Here is a 14,018-nt window from a genome sequence, read left to right on the forward strand (position 1 = left end):
TTTGGGTGCTTGCCTAGCAAAGCAGTGGGAGAAGGGGGGATTAGCTCCCAGGGAGCAGAGCTGGGGCTGATGAAGCTGAAGGAGAATGGTGGCAGAAGGGCAAATAGGGACAAACAACCCTGCCTCAAGTCAGGGTAGAGATGGGATGGGGTGGAACAGCCCCTCCCTCCCACCCCGTGTAAAGAGCAGGGCCCTATTGGGTGCAGAGCAGTAGGCTCCTTCATGTCTTCCAGTAGCAGCTGGGGCCTAGCCCCCAACAGGGGGGAGCAGGCTGCTGAGAGTGGACACCCACTGCTGCTCCAGCTGAGGGGTAGGAACAGAGGGCAGCAGGGTAGAAGCTGCAGATCTCACTCCCTCCCTTCACAGGCTTTGGTCTGGCTGCCCTACCTTGTTTTAGTCACTCCATTAGAGATCGTTAGCAGCCAGTGCCTGCTATCTCACCAGGGCCCACCCTACACACAGCAGAAATGAAGGGAACAGAAGCCAGGACTCCAACCCCACCCTTCCACAAGTGTAACCCCTCCTTAGGCTATTCTCCTCCCCTCACAAGCCCCCACAGACTCACCCCAACACCCACCATGGAGTTAGTTTAAAATTTTATTTTATTTTTTTTTTTCCACTTTTTAAATATTTTTATGTAATAAAAAGTCGGTGTTCATCAGTCTGGTCTGCTCCTGTGGTCGCATGACTAGGGGAGGGGAGCCCAACACTCTGTTTAACAGCCCGATTGGAGTTATAAATAATAGAAAATAAAACCTTGGCGGCTCCAGGAGCCAGGGGCAGGTGGCTCTTGCCGCTGCACGCTCTGCAAACCAACAAAAAAGGTGCTTGGTAAAGCCCCGCCCCCAGCTATGGCCCCGTAAGGGGCAGGCTGGGGGTTCCACCTCAGGGCCCGGCTGCCAGGCCGGGGCGCACACAAGGGGGCAGAAGGAGCAAACCGGATCCCGGGCAGGGGCCGGCACTGGGAGTTCAGTTCACAGTCAGGAATCGAGGCTTCAGTTTCCAGGGGGGTGGAATGGGAGCTGCTGGGATGGGTGAGACTGAACTAGAAAGAGAGCAGAGATTGTTAGTGAGCAAAGCAGGACAGGAGGCCGAGCACTGGACCCCCACAGCAGGGAGACAGGGCTGCAGCCAGCCCGCCTGCCCACCCCGGGCCTGGAGCCAGGTGGCCTATCCACCCCACTGCATAGAGGCCTCCCCAAGCCCCACCCACAGCACCTGCTGCAGGAGGAAGGCGAGAACATGCCCTGCCCTCACCACGCTCATCTCCCAGGGCAATGAGCACTGCAGGCCTGTCACACTGATGCCTAGACAGCCCCCTCACTGCAGGCCTTCACATTAGGGGCCGGACCCTCCATCATCTCCCTGAGCTGGGGGCTCAGTTCTGAGAAGGAAGGGTAGCCCCTCAACAGCTTGCCAGCATAGGGGGTGGGGGGTTACTCTGGTACCAGCCTGGCCCATCACACACACCCACCAGTCCTGAACCTCTGAGACATCCCCCCACCCCCAGCACTGACCTTGATGGTGTCCTATATAGGTGTATGGAGATGGTGTGGAGGCTGAGAGGGTGGGCACCCCGCTCTGTGGCACGCCGCCTTGGGGGGGCCCCCCATGGGTCTGCGAGGGGTGGAGCAGCATGACCTGGGGGGGATGAGGCGCCCCGGGGTGGGGGGGCGGTGCTGCTGTTATTCCAGTCTGGACATGGGCCTGTGGGAGGGGAGAGCAGGGGGATGAGTGTTGGTGGGTGGGGCCCGTGTAGTGCCCGCAGCCCTGCTGCCCCTGCCACCTACCTGGGTGACATGGGCCATGTTGGTGTAGCCGTGCTGCAGCTGCTGGTGGGCGTGGATGGCATAGACAGCCTGCTGTGGGAAGCTGCTCTGGGGGGACTGGGCACTGGGCCCTGGCGTGATGGAGGGCGGCGTGGCTGTCAGCGTGGCCGTGTGGTACAGGTTCTGCTGCTGCTGGGCACTGGCCAGGTGGGGCGGCTGTCCAGCCTGGTGCTGCGCCAGGACACAGGAATGTCGTGAGCCGGGTCAGGGAGTCAAACACCTCCCCACCCACTCCCGTCCCCCTCAGCCCCGGGGGACGTCCCCCCTCACCTGTACGGGGCTGGGGGCAGCGTGCTGCGCCTGCTGTTGGTTCCCTGTCGGGGTGGTGGCTGGCTGAGGCTGGTGGGGGTGCAGCTGTGTCGCATGGTGGGGATAGGACTGATGAACTGTAGCTGGAGAGAGACACCCAGTCAGACCCCGAGCAGCAGAATTGGCCCCAGCCCCCGGGGCTCCCCGGCCCCAGCCTATAGACTCACCATAGAGCGTCTGGGGCGTGGGCTGCTCCGAGGGGGGGTATTGGGGCGTGGAGGACGACACAATGGCCTGGGGATGGCTGCCAGATGTCATCATGCGGGGGTTGCTCTGGAGCATCGGGGCAAAGACAGGCTGCAAGGGAAGAACCAGGCCTCACGGCTGTTAGAGGGACCACCCCTGTGTGCTCACCCCTCACTGCCTCCGGCACACCCCTCTGCCCCCAAAGGCTGCAGGAGCCAGGCCCCGTGACTGTTAGACTATCCCCACACACTCACCCCTCTGCTCCCAGATGGCCCCACTGAGGCCACAATGGGACAGAAGGGCCCTTCTCGCTTCACCCCCATGCTCCTCCCTCCCCTCCCCGTGGCCCTTACCTGAGAAGGGTAGTGCGCCATAGGCTGCATCATGGTGGGCTGCCCCGTGAACTGCTGGGGGTTATAGGAAATGTAGGAGGAGTAGGGCGTAGCTGCTACCAGGGGGGGCCCTGCCGCCGCTGCCGCCTGCATAATGGGGGGTGCAGATGTCGGCTGATGCTGGTCGGAGCGCTGGGGTGGGAGGGAACCTGTGGGAAAAGGAGCCAGCTGCTCAAAACGGACCCCAGAAGCCCCTAGGCTGTATTGCTGCCTCAACCCTATGGTGAGGGACCCTCCCCTCCAGCCCCACGCAATGGTCCCTGCTGCCATCTCTCCCCAGACATCCCATCACTCCAGTGGATCAGCATCTGCTGCCCTGGGAGGGGCTCCAGGTTAGCCCCACCCACCAGGGAGGGGAGCTCTGTCCATGCTTTAGCCAGCCCCCCCATCCCATCAGTGCAGCTGGTGCCAGACTTGCTATGCCCCACTGAGAAACGCCAGGCTCACCTTTGGCTCCTCGGTACTTGCCCTGCTGGCCAGGCACTGAGCTGGAGACAGGGTATGGGTACATCTGGGGCGCCTGCAACGAGAGAGCGGCAGCAGGGTGGTTACCTAAGAACAAGGCGAGCTCCCCTGCCCCCTCAGAACCCAGCTCCCCCCATCCCCAAACACATTTACCCACCCTCTGCAGCTCCCCCTTCCTGCCCTCTTCCCAATGTGCCCCCGCCCCCCCTCTGGATAGGCCCTGCTCCCCCCATCCCTGCAGCTTCCCCATCCCCCATTTCCTTCCCACTCCCTCCTCCCCACCCCAGACAGGCCTTGCTCCCTCATCCCTGCAGCCTTCCCCCCCGCCATCCCTGCAGCTCCTCCCCCCAGCTTTCCCAGTGTGCCCCCACCCCCCTGGACAGGCCCTGCTCCCCCCCCCCCACACACACACAGCTTCCTCATCTCCTGCTGCCAGTGTGGCCCCCCTCCCCTCCCCCATACAGCGATGGGGGGCTCACTTGGACGGCAGGGCTCATGTGGATCTGAGGTATGTAGGAAATGTACTGGGGGCTGTACATGCCCGTCTGGCCGGCCGTGATCACTGGGATGGAGGGAGTGGAATGGGCACGAGGGCCCGGTGACGTGGGGGTGCTCGTTGACTTGTTCTGGAAGCAGAGATAGAGCAGGTGAGCATGGGACCCAGCCAGATCCTCACCAGCGATGGGGAGGACCAGCAGCCGCTGGAGCCAATGGGGCTTCCACTCCCTCCAGCCCAGATCACTCACCACAGAAAGCAGCGTTTTCGAGGGGTTGAACTCCTTGGCATTGGGATTCAGGGTCGATTTCTTCACTTGCCTGAAACCAATGCAGGACAAATCAGGGTTAAAAACCCTGGAGAGCCCAGCGTCTCCCTCCAACCCACTTCCCCCCCAGTGGAGCCTGCCATGCCCCCCACCCCACTCCCCTGAGTGCAGCCTGCCTTGCCCTCCCCAACCTGTGAGAGAACCCCTGGCCCTCCGCTGCAGACTCACTCAGACACAGGCCCCTCCTCTTTGTCCTCGGGCTCGCCCTTGCCCGGGGGGCTGGCCGCCTGCTGCTCGGCCACCTCACACAGACCCTTCTCCTCTTTGCCACTCTCCGGCAGCAGCTCCAGGCTGGTCCCGCTGGGCTTTGGCACCATGCTCATGGTGGTCGCCTCCTCAGGACCCTCGCAGATGCCCGGCTCAAGGGACTTCTCCTTGCCCTCCAGAGGCTCCTTGGGCCTGGCACTGAAGGACTCCAGGCTGGTCTCTGGGGAACTGCTCGGCTGGAGCTGTGGGGGAGCCAGATACTCGTGGTGAGGCCAGCCCAGACACGCCCACTCCCCCCACCCTCCCTGCTGTCACCAGGCCTTACCTTGAACTGGGCCCCAAACTTGCGCAGCTCCTCCAGCTGGGTCCGCTTCTGCTCATTCTGCAGCCCTGCTGTGGAGAACAGAGGAGTGAGCAGAGGGGCTGCTGCAGCCTCAGGGTGCCCCCAGCCATAGGGAACCCCCACTCCCCACCCCAACCCCCCAGCCTCACTAAAGCTCCGCCAACACAGACGGGTTATGCTTCCATGAGGGGGACAGGTCACAGAAAAGACCCCCAACAGGAGGATGCAGGCCCCTGCATCTTCTCCCCAGGTCCCTTCGCTTGGGAAGCGAAGCTTGGAGCAGTCTCCCTCAGGGGCACACACCAGGTTCTGAGGCGTCACAGGGTGGCTGGGGCCCGGCCCTGTCAGTGCTGACTCCTAGACGCACACACACACCTTTGCTGGCTGCCTTGTTGAGCTCACATGGCCCCGTCACTTCCAAGGTTCTGCCAGGATCTTTAGCCACAGATGTGGGAGCCTCTTTCCCTGGGAGGGGAAAATGGAAATCCCTTAACACACTACACTGCCCTGCCCTGCCCCACCCGACCCCTGCTCCAAGGCACAGCTCCCCAGGCCCATCTCCTCACAGCAGCCACAAGAGTCCCCAGAAGCCCCACGCTGCTCCCTGGGCCTTACCCTCAACAGCAGTGGCCGGCACGGGGGCGGCTACTTTGGGAGAAGGGGGGGTTGGGGAAACACTCGACTCCAGGCCAGTTCTGGCCTCCGACGGGGATGCGGGTGCTGCTGGCATGGCAGATCCCACCGGAGAATCCTGGGAAGAGACTGGAGTGGCTGAGGCAGACTTGGGAGAGCGAGGAGGGTACATGCGGCCCACTGCAGGGAGAAACATTAGAGACCGGGTGAGAACATAGGTCCTGATCCCCCCCCCCCCCACATACACAGCAAGAGACACAGGGACAACCACACAGACTAGGGCTCTCAGACTCTATAAACCACCACCCTTGTCTCCAGCAGGGCCCTGCAGGTTAACCCTCAGCCGCTCCTCCTGCCCACCGGGCTAACAGTGACTGGGGCAATGTTCCAGCCGCAGACCCCTCTCTAGCCATCAGAGCAGAAAGATCCCCACCCTGCCTACCTGCAGGGGGAGCTGCCGAGACCTCCACAGGGCGGCTTGACGGGGAAGACATGGTCTTGGCACCCCGGATGGGACGCTGGGACTTCGGAGACATTCGGGAGGGTCCTGGAAAGCAAGCAAGCATAGGAGGGGGTTAGAGGGCTGGTGAAGCAGCTTGGACACAGTCCCTGACCTTCCCAGAGAGCAGTGTGCGAACTCCGGGCTGAAGGGCACTGGAGACCAGCCTCAGGCATTGCTAGAGCCTCCTAGGAAGCCTCTCATGTAGGTCCCCGGATCTCACCTCCATTGATCCCTCGCTGCTCCGGGACAGGACTAGAGTTGCTGTCTGGATGGTGCGCACTGCCCCGGGGAGGGATGGACCCCACCCCTGGCCTCCCACCCCGGGAGCTGCTGCACCGGACGCCTCCTCGCGAGCCCTCTCTGACGCGCTGTGGCAGCGGGACATACTTGCCCTCCCTGCAGACACAGATGGAAGAGGAGTTACATCGGCTCCCACACCCTCCCCACCCCACCCCACATGTGTGCATGCGCCTCTCTCACCTGGAGGCCAAGCTGGGGCTGTCCCTGCCAGACACCTGCCTCTGCACAGAGCTGTGTTTCTCCTCCTCCGTCCGGCCGTCGTCATTCTCCATGGCAATGCGCAGGCGGTACTGGGGGCTCGACTCAATCTCCCGGGCCAACTGGGCCGCCCGGGCTTCCCGCTGCCGGAACTCCTCTGAGTTATCTTTCTCTAGAGGGACGCTAGGACAGGGACAGACAGAGACAGGCCTCAGTGCCAGCTGACCCTCCCAAGAGCTGTACAGGATGACACTATGGCTCAGAGCTGTCTGAAGCCCCCCATTTTGGGTGGCAATTGCTGCTCTGGTCTCCACTGGAGGGAGCCTGTTTCTGGAATTCGTTTGCCCATCTGAGCACAAGGGGGATGAAAATCACCCTGCACGCAGAAACCCTGGGTCACTTTTGTGGTTCAGATGCATCCAGACACATTTTCTTACTAAACAGTTTAATCTGGATGTTTTCTTAGGAAATTTTATACCAAAAAAAATCTACATGAAAGGGACATCAACTCCAGATGAAGGCAGTTAAAGAAAAGGAGTTAGAAGTAGCTCCAACTCCTGCCCTACGCACCTATCCAAGGTCCTCCAACCTGAGCCAACCCCTCCCACCGCACACACGCACCTGCCCCCGAGGCTCCTATCCATTTTTGTGGGTTCAGAACCGCCTGTTCCTTTTCTAATCTCTCCCCCACCACCCCGTTCTGCTACGTGAAAGGCCCACAAGGACAAAGGAAACAGTATCCGATTCCCCAGGGCAGTGGTTCTCAACCCCTGGCTTGCAAGCCACATGCGGCCCAATCGGTATACAGCTGCAGCCCAACTCACATCCTCAGGGCCATATAGGTAGTATATATATTGTGTGGATGCTGCCCACAACACACGTACAGCTGCATATACAGCCCACGATGGTAAATAAGTTGAGAACCACTGGCTCAGGAAAACAGAAAGATGGACTAGACAAATCCCCAAAGAAAACAAGCTGGAAACGGATCATTTTTTGCGTGGAAGAAGAGTGAACAAAATCCTCCTGATGGAGGTGTGACTTTAAATGAAAGCCAGCCTGGGCAGCTTGAACTTGGCTATTCCCTCACTACTGAGAGCTACACCCTTGTTCTTTCAACGGAGCCATGTGTGGTACTGCAGTTCTTCTCAAAAGGGGCAGCCCCTTTGGCCTTTGTAGCCTGATACAAAGGCACTGGACCCAAGAATCACACACTCTTCCCCAAGAGCGACAGCTCCCTCCCACACAGAGCCCAGGCCCACACTCACGTGTAGGAGGACAAACTACTGTCGTACGTTGTCTTCACACCATAGTTCTCTTCATTAAACTTGAACATCTCATTGGGATCCCAGCCATTAGACTGCAACAAGGACAAGTATTAGATACAGGCTCTGCAGAGCCCCCAGCGCTGAGCGCCAAGCAGCAGAAAGGATCTGGGTACCCCAGAGCCCTCTCCCCATGCTAACCCCTGCCCACCTCACCTCAGGCCCTGAATGCAAGGAGGGGCGAAGTCTTACCATGTCAGACTCCAGGTCGTAGTCGTCACTGTTGCTGTCCCCTCCTTCCCAGCGCTGCAGCACCTTCTCTTTGTGCTCCCCGTTAACCTTGGAGTTCATGGCGATGGCAGAGTCCGTGAACTTGTCTAGGAGCAGACAATGGGCCATAAGGTCTGCCACCCCCTCTGGGTGACCCCCCAGCCCCAAGCGGGAACAGGCCCCATCTAGAGGGCCAGCATTACCTTTGGTGGCGTAATTGAAATCAACATTACGGAAATGCACCAGCATGACATCGGTGGGCTTGAAGACCATGGTGTCCACAATGTCCTCCCGCTTAGGTCCCACCAGCTGATCTGGGGTCTTCCTGTGCACCGCATCCACAGCAAGCTCGAACTGCAAACAGCCACCATTACTGCACACTGTGCCCCTGCCCCAAGAACCGGCCTCCCGCTGCCATGGGGGACCCCACATGTTCACCACAGAGCTCAGACGCTCTGCGCCCTGCCCCAAGAACCGGCCTCCCGCTGCCATGGGGGACCCCACATGTTCACCACAGAGCTCAGACGCTCTGCGCCCTGCCCCAAGAACCGGCCTCCCGCTGCCATGGGGGACCCCACATGTTCACCACAGAGCTCAGACGCTCTGCGCCCTGCCACAAGAACCGGCCTCCCACTGCCATGGGGGACCCCACATGTTCACCACAGAGCTCAGACGCTCTGCGCCATGTCCCAGGAGCCAGCCTCCCGCTGCCATGGAGGACCCCACGGTTACTCCTGGGGGAATTCTGTGCCACTGCAGAATGCAGAATTTCCTGTTTGCCCCGCAGAATTTCAGGCCACTGGTCTCTGCAGAGCTCAGATTGCAGTGAGCAGAGCGCCCAGCCCAGCTGGGTTGGAAGCTGCATGCTTTTTGATCCTCATTCTTGCAGGGACTGGAGAGTGCATGGGACAACCCAGCCAGCTCTGGCAAAGGGTAAGGAAGGGCACGGCCGCACCACAACATGTGCCCCGGTGGGACAGTAAAGAAGTTGGGGGAAGTAAAGGCTCTGGAGGGACTGCTGTCTGGGCTGGGGGTTGCCCCGTGGTTCAGCTCTGGGGGGAAGGGGGTGTGGGTGTCTGGGCTCTGGGGACCCAACAGCTCCCTCCAGCCCCCCAATCTGGAACTGGGTTGTTGTAGGGGTTTCTTTAACTATTTACTCCTGGGGGAATCTTTTTTGCTGTTGTCTGTATTGTTGACAGGTAAGGTATTTTGATCATATTGTGTTATTTTGACAAATAAAATATACAGAATTTTAAAATATTGTGCACAGAATTTTTTATTTTTTTGGCGCAGAATTCCCCCATGAGTAACATGTTAACCACTGAGCTTAGATGCTCTGTGCCATGTCCCAAGAGCCAGGCCTGCCACTGCCCAGGGGGACCCCAGATGTTCACCACGGAACTCAGACACTGTGTGCCCTGTCCCAAGAGCCTGCCTCCTGCTTCCCAGAGGACTGGCCAGCCACGGGGACCCCAGCATTCCACTATCCCCCCCGACACTTACCTTAGAGCTGAGAGTTTTAAAAATCCCCTCAAAGGTGCTGCCATTTTTCACATTCACATCACACGTGGAGCCCTGGGGACAGAGCCAGAGATTAGCACTGTCTGGGAAAGCACATACCACAGGGTCCAAGGTTCCCTCCAGTAGAGCACAATCTGTTTCTCCTTCACACCATCCCCACCCCCACTGCAGCTCCCAGGGTCCCCCGGCCCACCCCCCAGAACTGGGAGAAGAGAGGAGATGCCCAAAGGGAATCACTCTGGGAAGCAGCACACTCTCTCACTGGCACCTGTTACACAGGGTCCTACTAGACTCACGGCTGCCCAGCACGCCAGAGGCTCGTACTATCCTAGCCCAGGCAGCACCACTCAGCTGGGAGCCCACCACTGTGACCCACTGTGAAGGCAAGAACTGCCAGAGCCCAGGGGCAGCCTGCAGACTGAGATGGGGTGAGACCTTTGGCTGTGAAACTCCCAGACCACCCCCAAGAACTTCTCTTTCTACAGCAGGACGCACACTGCAGCCGGTGACCTCTCCCCAGTCTCTCTGAGGACAGTGGCAAGTGTGTGTGTGGGGGGGGGGGGCGGGGGGGGGGAGGAGGAGGAGGAATCCAGGCCTCCTGCACAGGAATCCGTTTTTGGATGCTGTATGCCGCGCGTCGATGCTCTGGTGATGAGCACAGGCACAGAAGTGGACAGCATTACCTCCCAATCTGCAGTGCCAGCCTGGCCTTCAGCTCCTTATCCCTCCGGCCCCTGCCACCAACACAGCTGCTGCTCCTTTCCTCTCTTCCCACAGGCCCAGGTCCACCCCCCAGCAGAAAATACCCCACACCGCCCCTCTCTCTCCAGATCCCCCCCTCCCCACACTCCCATGGACATGTCCTGCTGGATGACACACGCACCCCTTCACCTCCCTCCCTAGTTCCCAACTCAAAGTCCAATGCTGGGAACAGGGAGTTTCTGAGAGAGGGGACAGTATGACTGTCCTCCCCCCAAAGCCAGAAACTCCTCCCCGCCCCCGAGACCCTTGCAACAGCCTGCTCCTGAATGGACCATGCTAGGCAACCCCCTCAGCATTGGAACAGGAACTGACAGCACTTACCACGACAGCCGTCAGGAAATGCAGCATTCGAGAATTGTTATAGACACCTTCGAACACCTATCATTAACACAGTGAGATGAACCCATCAACAAGGAGCAATGAATACACAACCTTCATCCCCCAGGCTTCCCCTGTATGCACCGCCCTCAGCACCCGGGTTAGGAGCCAGGGCAGTTACCAGGATGAGTGGTGTACTAACAGCAATCACCTCTGTGATGCTACACTTACAGGGCATGCTTGGGGTACGACTCCAGGGCCAGCCACGTGCTGCTGTGTGGAGACGCAGGCTTGGGTCCTGAACGACCCCCAAACTTTGGAGCCTTGAGCTCATGCCAACCCCATCGGCACCAGCAGGCCCAGAGTGAGCCTGCCCCCTCTTTTCCAGGAGGAGACAATCCAAGGATTCACAGATCTTAAGGCCAGAATGATCAAGCCTGGCCTCCTGCGTAACCCAAGCCAGAGAATCTCACCCAGCAACCCCAGCACATGGCCCAGTGAGAGGGAAGAGACAGCACTGCAGGGAAACCTCCTCCAAGGTGGATCTGAGAGAGAGACAGCTGGATGTCAGAGTCCCACTGGCGACTCTGTACTCCCACTAGCACTGCAACGCCCCTGAAGCTGTGCCTTATGCACCGCCCCTCTGCCCCCCATCCTGCTACAGGGACTGAGCGAACAGCTCTGCTGAGGGTAAATTCTGGCTGCACTTGTTACTGCAGAGACACACGGCAGAGGATCCAACTTCAGGGAACCAGAGAACACATCTTTGGACTTGGAACGAGACCATGAACCTGAAGCAGAACATCTCTTCTAAAGCAGTTTTTCAGAGCAGAACACACACACCTTCCCCGCAGTGATGGGAAGCCAATGGGGAGGTGTTCAGCTGCATACTTGGAGTGAAGGGGAGGGACCAACTTAAAAGCACAGATACCCTGGGGACTGAAGGCAATTATGGGACCTTTCACCTCTAGAGTTCCAATCTGGCCCTGGGTTGGAGGAATAAATTGGCTCAGAAGATATCAGGGAAGGAGATATGGGACTTTCCCCTCCACAGGGCACTAGCTCCAATCTGGACTGACTGGCTCAGTGGGTGAGGAATGGCATCTGTCTGGCTCACTGGGGACTCCTATCACACTAGTGTCCCTTGAGATCAAAGGGAAGCAAGTGCTACCAAAACACTATGAGACACACTCATTAAGATCTGGGCCACAAGGAAGCAGTTAAAGGTCAGAGTGCTGGGTGGCAGGTCGGGTCCCTCTCTTCTCTAGTACACATTTTTGGGAAACATTTGAACTTGAATTACGATGCAGAAAGTAGGAAATGCCAGGCAAGTCCAGCAGAAGCCTGTGGGAAGAGCAGTACAGAGAAGATATTGTCTGAGGCATTAACGGAGGCCAACACAAGCATCTCCAGCCCATGCCATGTTCTCAAGAAAGAGGAAGGGCCTGCCCAGCCACCCGCGGCTGCTGCGGAGGAAAAGAGGCTCTCGACCAGGAAGTCAGTACAACAGACAGCCTGGCTCTCCTGGGAGACCAGCATCAGGTTCCCCCCTCTCCCCTTTAGACAGAGCCTCAGGTACTTACTGGAGACTGGGGAGGCCCCTTCCCTGTGCTCTGCCCCCTGAAAACAAATCACAGGTAGAGCTAGTTACAGTAGCACTGCGCCGCCGGGCCCTGACACCCCCCCACCCCGCTCCCGCGAGGGGCCCGCGCCCTCTGGCAGGGCTCACCAGGCTGGCAGCCCGGACGCCTGGGTCCCAACCCTGCACTCCCAGAACTCTGGGGGGGGGGGGGGTGTCGTCTCCCTCTCCCTCGTGCCGCCGCCGGGCGGGGATTGGCTGCAGAACCGGCCAATCAGCACCAAGCTCGCGCTGTCCCCCACCCCACCTCCCTGCCGCGCGCGCGCGCAGTCACGGGACCCTCCCGGCGCCCCCCCGGGCCGCGACCCCTCCCCCCCGGACCCGGCTGTTACCTGGTGCCGCCGCCGCTTCCTCCGGGGCCGCCGCCGCCGCCTCCCCCCCCGCCCGGGGCCGCCGTCGCGGCCCGCCCCGCCCCGCCGCTGGGGCTGAGGCTGAGGCTGCCGTTGGGGCTGGGGGCGGCCCCCGGCGGGGGGGCCTTGCGGGCGGGCGGGGGCCCGGCCTGGGGCACGGGGCCGCCCGGGGGGGGCTGCGGGGGCAGCGGCTGTGGCTGCTTCAACATGGCGGCGCCGGCGCGGCCCCAGTCAACCCCGGCGGGGCGGGCGCGAGCGAATCAGCCACCCGGCGGGCGGGCGCGCGCGCGAGGCGGGGAGGGCGCGAGGCGGTGGGCGCGGCCGTTGGCGAGCGGCGCGCGCGGGCCGCGGGGGAGGGGGAGGGGGAGGGGCGTTCGGATCGGAACCCGGCCCGCGCGCTCTCCTCGAGGCTCCCTCCGCACAATGAGCCTGTGTGGACGGAGAGGAGAAGGGGCAGCGCGGCGGGGAAGCCAGCTCAGTGCGCCTGCGCCGACGGCACCGCCAGCCGGGCACATCCGCACCGCGGTGATGGGTCGCACCACGTGATCCAAAAGCGGGAACTTTTTGATCCTTCCGCCGAGGTAAGAAGCCCATTCGCGGCCGCTGCGCACGCGCCGCACCACAGAGCGGAAGGGAGGGAATGGCGCTGCCTCGGTACGCATGCGCGAGGTGTGACCGGGTCTCCGGGCCCGCTACGCGTTTGAGGAAACCTTCCGGCGGCCCTCGGCTTGTGCGCCTGCGTACAGCGTCACGTAGCCGGGGGGAGGGAGCAAGCACCACGGCCTCTGCGCGTGCGCGTCCCTCCCAAAGACCTTCCGCCCCACGCTGCGCATGGGCCTCCTGGGGAGGGAACTTGCCGGAGTTGGGGGCAGGTAAAGCTGAGAGCGCAGGCGCAGAGTGATCCCTCCGCCGGACCGCCTCACAGAGGGGACGAGAGAATGAGTCCCGGCTCCTGCCCGCGCAACCTGAACACCCCCCCGTGACGTGTACATGTAACCCTGGTTACATAGACACCCTGTGCCCTCGGAGGGGCAGGGGAGCACGTGGGGGGTGGAGCTGGGCCAGGGGGCAGGCGGGGGAGGGGGCAGAGGGATACGTGTGGGGGGTAGGGCTGGGCCAGGGGGGAGGGTGGCAGAGGGGCACGTGAGGGGTGGAGCTGGGGGAGGGGGGCAGAAGGGTACATGTGGGGGGTGGAGCTGGGGGAGGGGGGCAGAAGGGCACGTGTGGAGGGTGGAGTTGGGCCAGGGGGGAGGGCGGCAGAGGGGCACGTGTGGGGGGTGGAGCTGGGGGAGGGGGCAGAGGGGCACATGGGGGGTGGAGTTGGGGGAGGGGGGCAGAAGGGCACGTGTGGGGGCCAGAAGATATTTGAGATGGTCACAGAGTGCCATGCCAGAACAGACCCTGCAATTATTTCCTCTGACCTCCTGTATCACAGGCCATAGGACTGCCTTGAATTAATGCCTAGTTGAACTAGATTAGCTCTTTAAGAAAAATATCCAGTCTTGATTTAAAAGCTGTCAGTGGAGTAGAATCAGTCAGGACCCTTGGGAAACTGACCCAGTTGTTAATTACCCTCCCTGTTAAAAGTTCACACCTCACTTCTAGCCAATCTAAGGCCATGGTTACGCTGGCAGAGTTTTTTTTCACCGAAAGTTTTGTCAATGATCAAAAAGCGCTAAAAGAAAATTGTTGTTTCGTGTTGTCT

General features: G+C 60.6%; 1 protein-coding gene across 1 annotated transcript; it reads right to left on the reverse strand.

Annotated features, from left to right (window-relative positions):
• Positions 1 to 579: 579 nt before the first annotated feature.
• LOC128829638 (ataxin-2-like protein) lies at positions 580 to 12,907 on the reverse strand. Its single transcript, XM_054015115.1, is given in 27 exon segments — positions 580 to 873; positions 875 to 1,040; positions 1,518 to 1,605; positions 1,608 to 1,707; positions 1,791 to 2,000; positions 2,100 to 2,221; positions 2,306 to 2,435; positions 2,678 to 2,865; positions 3,164 to 3,236; positions 3,661 to 3,807; positions 3,928 to 3,997; positions 4,174 to 4,454; positions 4,538 to 4,605; positions 4,931 to 5,020; positions 5,171 to 5,368; positions 5,631 to 5,735; positions 5,911 to 6,086; positions 6,171 to 6,371; positions 7,457 to 7,548; positions 7,706 to 7,830; positions 7,927 to 8,077; positions 9,227 to 9,298; positions 10,328 to 10,384; positions 11,908 to 11,944; positions 12,296 to 12,597; positions 12,600 to 12,740; positions 12,743 to 12,907. Coding segments are annotated over 27 exon segments (3,795 nt in total). The 3' UTR covers positions 580 to 633.
• Positions 12,908 to 14,018: the final 1,111 nt, after the last annotated feature.

This window comes from Malaclemys terrapin, unplaced genomic scaffold (genome assembly GCF_027887155.1).
Source record: "Malaclemys terrapin pileata isolate rMalTer1 unplaced genomic scaffold, rMalTer1.hap1 H_1, whole genome shotgun sequence".
Taxonomy (NCBI): domain Eukaryota; kingdom Metazoa; phylum Chordata; order Testudines; family Emydidae; genus Malaclemys; species Malaclemys terrapin.